This window comes from Pagrus major, chromosome 16, assembly GCF_040436345.1.
Source record: "Pagrus major chromosome 16, Pma_NU_1.0".
Taxonomy (NCBI): Eukaryota; Metazoa; Chordata; class Actinopteri; order Spariformes; family Sparidae; genus Pagrus; species Pagrus major.
In genome coordinates this window covers 7,440,088-7,448,782 of record NC_133230.1, presented here as the reverse complement: position 1 = coordinate 7,448,782, position 8,695 = coordinate 7,440,088, and the positions used below count along the sequence as shown (strand labels likewise).

Sequence of the window (8,695 nt, the reverse complement as noted above, 5' to 3'; positions counted from 1 at the left end):
CATCGTCATGTTTGTTCAATTTGAGAGCGGCATACACACGACCATAAAGATTCAGAACTCGATATCATGAATAAAACTGCCGATAGGTCAATAAAGATGAACAAAAATGAAAAAAATGGACAAACAGATAAATATTTTTGCCCTTTTTCTTCAGTTTCTGTGACATCAGACCTTATTTGGATACAGGCAGAGTGAGCTCTGTGTTGAAATGAATAATAGAACAAAACAATAATCGTCCTCAAGTAGTTTGGGGTCCCTTGCACCTCTGTCAGGACCCTTACTAGTCCCTGGATCCCAGTTCCCAGTCCCAATAACCCAAATATTGCGCGAAAAGAGCAATAAAATAACTTACGGCCTCTTATGTACAGTTATATAATCGGGTAACTCAATAACCTCAATCAGTGGTGTGCGCAGACTATCTGGGGGTCAGGGGTGAGAGTTAATGAGAGGCCCCTCCTGTGTGTGCAGAGTAAAGGTTAACGTTCATAGTTGTCATAAGGTTTCACTACAGGACAAGTACTTGCTGAACACAGGGGGGGCCCCAGGTGGGCATTCGGGCCAGTGAAGTGCCCCTCTGCTGTGACATGGGTGCAAAAATGAAACACTGAAACGCAGCATCAAGAGGAAAATGCCTCAACTGACACTAGGGTTGAATAAAAGTTACAAATCGGCAACTGTACACGGACACAAATGCGACGCGAGGCCTGAACTCGAAAGAGTCCAGAAGAGAACTTGAACTTGAGCGAAGTCGACGAAAACTGAGACACTGTAGCTTTAAGAAGCCCCCACCGTCTCACAACAGGGGGGGCGTGAGCTGAATCCAGGAACAGCGATTGAAAAAAAAAAAAAAAAAAAAAAAAAAAAAAGCTCCACCAGTGGACTGTTTCAAGTTCCCCCCGGCTGAAACCCTGCCTGATTTGTGGGCAATGTTGGGGATGTAGAAAAAAAAAAAAAAAAAAAAGGAAACCGGAGCAAAGAGAGCGCAAGGGAGAAATAGGGAGACAACACTAACTGGGTAGCTATGGAGATAGTAGGTTTTCCTGGTAGCTTTCTTTGACAGGTGTCGAGTGGGATAAAATAAAGTGTCAGAACAGCCTCCCAAGATGTACGGCAAGGGCAAAGGAGCTGTGGTCCCCTCCGATAGCCAAGCAAGAGAAAAGTAAGTACATTATTGCACTGTCACAAGAGAACCAAGCCAAGAAGAGTGTGCTGCTAGGTGGCTAAACTTGCTAACTGATGTGAGGCAGTCACTTCAGCGGGGAGCACGCGTGTTCTCCTGCGAGCTCTTGTGTGTGTGTTTTTTTTGTTTTTTATTTGCTAACATGCACGCAAGCAAAAGTGATGCTGCGATAGTTTATTCGCCGCGTTTGTAGCCACCGCGGTTGCCTCTTCCATCCTCCAACTTAACGCAGGCATGGCTGCTAAGTTAGCCCGAGCGGGCTAGCCGTGCACTGCCAGTTTCACTCTTGCTCTTTTTCTCTTGTTTCTCTCTCGTGCCAGTGGCAGCTTTTTTATTTATTTTTTTTGGAGGGGGGGGGTGCGACTTAAAGTTGCACCGCTCGAGCGAGGAGGGGAGCGTTGTGCCGCACGTGTATTTGGGGTATAATGTACAAATGTGCGCACTCCCGGGCGGCTTGAATTGTCTGCGAGGAGCGTTGCTGGGGATCCCACTTCAGGTCCCATCTCGCCCCAGCGAGTGGGGGGGGAACAATGCATTGTAGCTAGCTGGCTTTTGTGTCGCCCCGCACGAGCAGCGGCGGCAGAAACAGCTGTTTGTGCGGGGTTTGATACAAAGTAGCGAAGGGACGCGTTCTAGAACGGTTCCGTGGTGCTACCGAACGTTCCACGCCGGTCCACTTTGTCTGCGCTGTGTGCGTCCGGTCAGCGGAGAGCCGCCGCCGCCGCCGCCGCCGCCGCCACGGTCTCCGCGCAGGCACGGAGCTGCGCCTCATAACTTTTGTGGCCCGTACGGATTTCCCTTCAGTCACCCCCCGAGTTGTGCGAGTGACTGCCGGGGATCGACTCCGAGCTCCCTGCCTTGTAGAAGGAGACCCAGATGTGGGCTTTTTTTTTTTTTTTTTTAAATAGTGGCCGGTTTGTCAGGAAGCACAGGCGGTGTTAGCTTGTGGAGCTGTAGCCTCTCTGTCGATCCCTTTGTCTGCATGCCACCGTCTCCATGCCTGTTGTTCGCTCAGGATGGATGCATGCCGCACGTTTCCCAGCACTTAAACAACCCGCACAGGCTTCAGATCAGTCAGAAATGTGGATTTATTTACTCACAAACTTTTTATGCTTTTTAATTCTGAAATTAAAAGCCAGCATATGCAGGGAACTTCCTTTTTTGCTGATGGCCACTGTTAACAAAGCCAACTAACCTGCACACGCTTTCATTCAACTTTTGTTTGCTGTCTCAATGCTTAATGCCAGTCCCTGTTCCACTGCAGCTGAATAACCCAGAGGTAGGAGCATCCACGCAGGTGAACGCTCGTGGCTTTATTCCTCACAGTGGATGGTTCGAACACCAGCAAATGCTCACTCACTCACCGACTGGCTGGACCAGTCAGCAGATTGGGGTACTGAAGTGGGACAGAGTTGTCAGACTCATGTGCATGTTTGCCTCATTTACCTCCTGAAGCTCTCGCCATGCCCTTTCGCCATGCCCTGATCCCATACTCTTTCTCTGTGTCTCTCTCCATCTGCCTCCCAACTCTCACTTCCCATCTTTTGCTGCTCCTCAAAGTCCTCATCCCTCGCTTCGCTGTTGAATTATTGAGACGGACTGAAGCAGCTGCTCTCAGCTTTGCGTCAGAGTTGAGAGAGACGGAAGAGACAGAAGAGAAGGAGAGATATGGTGGGCAGACTCATCCATGTTTAAAGAGGGGGTTTTGTCGGGGGGCCTCAGGCAGGATGTCAGGTGTGCTGTTGGTGTACATCGGGGAGGTTTCTCACTCTGGGAGTAAGCGTATGCACGCTCTGATGTCCCATCTCGGAACGTGAGGGGGAACGGCGGGAGGGAGGTCAGGAGGTCACCTCACATGGTGCGGCGGAGGGTGAAAATTTTGTTTCAGCACGAGCGAGGCGGGGAAGTGTATAAATCAAATGAGAGTAGAATCTGATTCCAGCAGTGAAACTTTGGTGTCACCAGGCTGTATAACCTTAAAACTAAAGAGAAATAGTTGCTGGAACTATCTTTCAGATTTTTTATGGCCCTTTTATGAACATAATTTCACATTCTGGCTGTCAAAAGCAACCATGACCATCCTCTTTCCCTCTCCATCATGACTTGACTGCTCCTCTGATCCCCTGTACCTCCTACTGTTTCCTCCTCTATAAAAACGGGGCATGCCCACTCTTATGTTCGAGCCAAAACAAATTGTTCCCCTCTCCCTTTACCCCACCGTCCTATAGATGCTCCTTCTCCTCCACCTCCTCCTCCTTCTAAAACTTCTCTTCCTTCTCTATGAGCTAGCTTCTGAGCTTTTAATAATGCAGTAGGCCAGGTGCACGCACACGCAGCCCCTTTTGCAACCCACACGAAAACACACATACACACACACCACACATAAAAATTTCATTGAAGGCCTCTTGAGGGGGGGATCTGCAGTGTGATCCTCCTATCCCCAGACATAAGACCACGTCTAACCATTCCTTTCTAGTCAAACTCCTATAGAAGGCTGCACATGTATTAAGCAGGTCGGTAAACCTGCAGTGTACAGGGAGATGTAAACAGTATCAATATTTGAGGCATGCGCTGTATCCTAAAGCTTCCTGTGAGCCTTTTCCAGTTATCTCAAAAGTCTTAAAATCAGTACAGATGCAGGGAATCTATAGGTGTTAAAGTGTGATTAGTAAACAGCAAAGTGCAGTGATGTGTATGTGTGCTGTGCAGGTGTGTGTGTGTGTGGCCCAATGCTAGACTGACCTGCGAGTGGCAGTGACTTTACACTCTACACCAGCGGTCACGTAGAGCTTTGTGACCTACAAATTGGTAGGAGCCTCAGAAAGTGGTCAGATTCCCCTGGCTAAAGTGGTCAAGTGTGGGTGCATGTGCGTGTGTGTGTGTGAACTGCAGTCTTTAGCCTCTCAGGGGCATCGGCCAATTGTACAACAACCAACCTGTCCCACCGTATTGTGTTGAATTGAGCGAGTCAATGAAGTCAGGATGGTTTCTGCTGTTAGGCGTTTCATAGTTGTGCAGAACGGTACATTTATTTAGAGCTGAATAATATTAACCGGTGTAGATCGCTCCAGGAAGTTTAGAATTAATGGCTGCCTTGGCTTTGTTTGTTTGTTCATCTGGATGTCTGCATGTGCGTGTATGTTTTCTTATCTTGGTGACTATCTGACAGAGGGGAACACCCATAGCTATTTATTACCCTTCAAGAAAGAAGGTCCTCTCTACACATACAGAGAGACATTGCACTGCTCATTGAAACTATTATCACTTTTACACACACGTTTGGCACGTAAGTTCTGTGCCTGCATGAGAGGAAATAACTCTCCGTCCCATGAGGTGAAAGAGTAAAACTGGAGCCCGACTGATATATCGGTTGGCTGATACTATCGGCCGATATTGGCCTATCACAGATATATCAGTATCGGTATATATGTTTCATGATATGCGTCTATGAAAAATCGATCCTTTTTGAAACATGCTTTGGGTAATTGACAATAATTAAATTCCCACTAATGTTTTTGTTGCCACTTTAGACGATGAGGTTTATAGTTAGCTTAGCTTCTGTGTGCACATATGTGTCACAAGTCTTTGATAACCACATTGAGAGATCATTGCAACAAATTTATCGATATCATAATTTTCTGCTCGCTAATATCGGCCACAAAATCAAGTATCAGTCGGGCTCTGCATACAAGCCATTGTTATGATAGAGCAGGGTTTGCCTCAAATTTTCACACCATTCTTGCTAATATTGCCACTTCTAATTTGGAATAGTGTATGTCTGATAAAAATTTGGTGAAGAGGCGGAGGCAAAAAATAAAGAGAAACGGTGTTAGGTGGATGAAATCATGGGTATTACAGCAAGAGGCTCTCCTTTTCCTTTTTTGTTTCTCTTCTTGTGGATCTATTTAGCTTAACAGCCAATCAGAGTAATTTGCCTCACCAATGGGCCACCAATTCTATGAGCTCATTCGACCTGAAAGCCGCTGACAAGGTGTGGGGAAAAGCTGCAAAAACTCTGGCCACAGACACCCACCAACAGCCCCGATATTGGCACGTAGTGTGTGAGGGCCCTTAGACTATAAATGTAAAAAAAAATAATGCTCAATACAATTTGCCCAGAGTTGAAATTTTCTTCTTTCATCCAACCAACAGTGACAAAGAAAAGCTGCAAATTGTTACATTTAAGAAACTGCAACATGTTCATGTTTCACGCCTAAAAAAATAAGTAATTTTCTTTCACTAGACTAATTGATTAATTGGCTGATCATTGAAGCTGTATTTAATGCATGTTGCATATAAACTATAGAACTACAAAACATTGCATTACACATCTACCATGCAAAGTTTCTGTCTCTGTGGGGCAATCACTTAAATGATTTTCAAATGTCAAAAGCTTCCAATAAAATTAGTATCCATAGCATAACACACAAGCTGGGTCAACAAGCTTATGCTCAGACCAGGTCAGGAGGGGGGTCATGACGACAAATCCAATGCCATTCACCCATTAAACCACTGTTTCAGGCTACACTAAAGAGCAGTCTTATTGACCAGCAGTGTGCAGTTTAGATGTGTATTTTGTTGCACAGCCTTGAAAGTTTATCTGTAGTTGTGTCTGAATTATTAGCATTGTCCTACTTTGTTATCGTATGCACCAAATACACTGCATACTAGTGTGTGCTCATGAGTATGTGGCGTGCAGATTACTTTGACGTCATATAGAACCGATCATGTGTCACACTTGATTAAAAGCTGGGACAAACACAGATTTATTTCTTTGCTATTTAAAAACACATTTAATCGTCATATTCTTTCGTCATATTCTTTGGTTGCGTGCATTTATATCTGCCAGCTGCTGCCCCTCCTGCTGTGATGATGTTCAGAAAATGCCCCCTGACTGCGTCGTGTCTATGCGAAGGACAAGGTGTGATCATGTAGCAACCATCGGCTCCAAACTACAGTTATTGTCTGTTCGCTTATTCATATCTTTTACAGACTACATTTGCATACTAACAATGCATATTTTAAACCTTTGCATATCATTAGTAGTAAGAACGGGTCAGGCGCAGATCGTCTCTCCATCACAACACTCTGCAGTAGTAGTTTCTGCCATGTCTGTTGCTCCCATGTGCTCGCCTCATCTGTAGCTTGATTCAAGCCATTTAGCAGAAATAGTAATGAAACGAGTGGATTCTCGTCTTGAACCTCACACAGAAGTGTGCAGTGCTTTACTTTCCCATGTGGACATTTACTTATTCATGGTTATTTTTAAAGGGACACACACCTAATTATAGAATATAATCATTAGGACTTTAATCTGTGGATTATTTTCTAGATTAATCACGTAGTTGTTTGGTCTATGAAATGTCAGAAAATGGTGAAAAATGTTGATCAGTATTTCACAAAGCCCAAGAGGAAGTCCTTCAGTGCCTTGTTTTGTCCACAACCCAAATATACCCAGTTTACTATCATAGAGTAGTAAAGACACCAGAAAATAATCACATTTAAGTAACTGGAATCAGTTTTATCTTCTCAAACCGCTTCATTGTTTATCAAAATAGTTGGTGATAATTTAAATGGTGACAACTAATTGACTAATTGTTGCAGCTCTGATTAACTGAATAGACTGATAGATTAAAATGATCTAAAGATATTTTTCTGCCTGCTACTATTATCTGTAACAAAAGAAAACATATCAAGCAAATTCTCACTTTTGTGAACCTGTAGTCATCAAATTTTGGCCTTTGCGCCTTTTTAAAAATGGCTTCAATGATTGTTTGATTGGTTGCAGATTAATTTTCCTCGATGGATCATCCTTGCATTTCAGTTTGTGTTTCCCATATTTAATCCCAAACCATCAGTCCAAATGAGGTTTATACGATGGAGTAACGTATATTTCTTCATAGCTGCAGCCTGAAGTTTGACCCTGTGGCTGAGAATCGTGGTGATGATGCAGTAACATATATATAATTTCTACTTTGGCAAACTGTGCACAGTTATTAAAAATCACCCCATTTAATTTCTTTAGAACACAAAGATAGTGAGCTTATCAGCTTCCTATCCAACATTTTTACTGTCCAACTATACATCATGTTAAGAGGCTTAAATGCACTTTAACAGACCTTCATCCCACCATTCAGCAAAACAATTCTGTGGAAGTCAGCATTGTGACGGCAAATTGGCTGTTAGTGGTTAAAATCAAACTGCACAACAGCCTTATTATCTCAAAACCATGTTTCATTGATCAGCTCATTGACTAATGATGGGGACTTTGACACTGAGCTACTGTCCTTCTCATTAGGACCTTATTGGCCTGTCACAGGACTGTCTGCTCTGGGCACACAGGGCACTGTCATATCCACGCTGCCGGTCGATTGATGGTCCATTAACAGCCTATTAAACACGACTAAGTGAAGGCGTTAGGAGTACAATGTTGGGCCAATGGGGGTTTCCCACTCCACAGCATGGTTCTTGTGTGTGTTAATAGACCCTGGTGGATTGTTCGTTATCAAGTGTGTCTGGCCTGTTATAATAGCAGTTATTTAAAAAAAGTCTGTTGAGAGCTTTTAAAGTATTGTTGGAATTGGAGGGAATGCGTGTCGTATGCAGCTATTTCTGTCAGAACCTGGTGTGTTCAGTCAGAACACATTATTTCTCACACAGGTCGGCAGGTGTTTTTCAGCTTCAGCTGTGATTTGACGACTCAGGATGCTTAGGTTTGGTAAGATGCACGGTAGTGGGAAAACTATGCAGGCCACAGAAGTGCTGCTGGGATGATGGGGCTCCTATTGCTTGTGAGAAATTGTACTGAAGTCCTTTGGAGGTACCCTGGAGCTTCACCTGCTGTTACCTGGGTCATGGTTTTTACCCCCCAAATAGAGCTGCAATGTTTAGAAACAATTAATGAAAATTAATCACCAACTATTTTGAAAACCCAGATTTTTTGTTTACTATTAATATTACAACTGGGCGTGGGAAGCTCTTTACAATCATTGATTTTTAAATTACAGTCATGCATACGACTTCTCTATTTATTGAGATACAAACGATATAAAGAATGTCAACAGAAGAAAAAAAAGTGCAACCTTTCCCACTACTGGATTATTGTTCCAGTAGGTTATGTACTGCAGAAAAACAACACTTGCTCATCCTATGTACTGTGATGAAGGGCATCTTGACTCTTCTACCATTGTCAGTCCCTCCTGCCACCTCTGCATGTCTCCCATTCAAACATCTTAGCTGTGCTTCCACCAAACACTTTCAGTATAGTATCTCTGAAACCTGTACCTATGTGTACCGAAACCCTCAAGGCGGGGTTGTAACTGGCTTCCGGCTTAACCCCTCTCACTTCCAGCAGTTGGATAAAACCAGACAAGATTTTACTTGGTCATGAGAAGCTGCAGCATTTATTGACACTGACACATTCTAACCTGTGCTGTACTTTTACTGCCAGATTGACAACTTACTGCCGCCCTTTTCTTCTGCTCTGCTCACGTTACCCATCACTTTTCTGCCACT

General features: G+C 44.0%; 1 protein-coding gene across 2 annotated transcripts in view; it reads left to right on the top strand.

The window, feature by feature from the left end:
- The first annotated feature begins 1,011 nt into the window (after window positions 1-1,011).
- Window positions 1,012-8,695, top strand: part of LOC141010908 (single-stranded DNA-binding protein 3) — a 39,913-nt gene continuing 32,229 nt past the window's right edge. For both annotated transcript variants that reach the window (XM_073484064.1, XM_073484065.1), the window contains exon 1: window positions 1,012-1,159. In XM_073484064.1, the coding sequence (XP_073340165.1) occupies window positions 1,104-1,159 (56 nt within the window). In that variant the 5' untranslated portion in view covers window positions 1,012-1,103. The remainder of the gene's footprint in view (window positions 1,160-8,695) is intronic.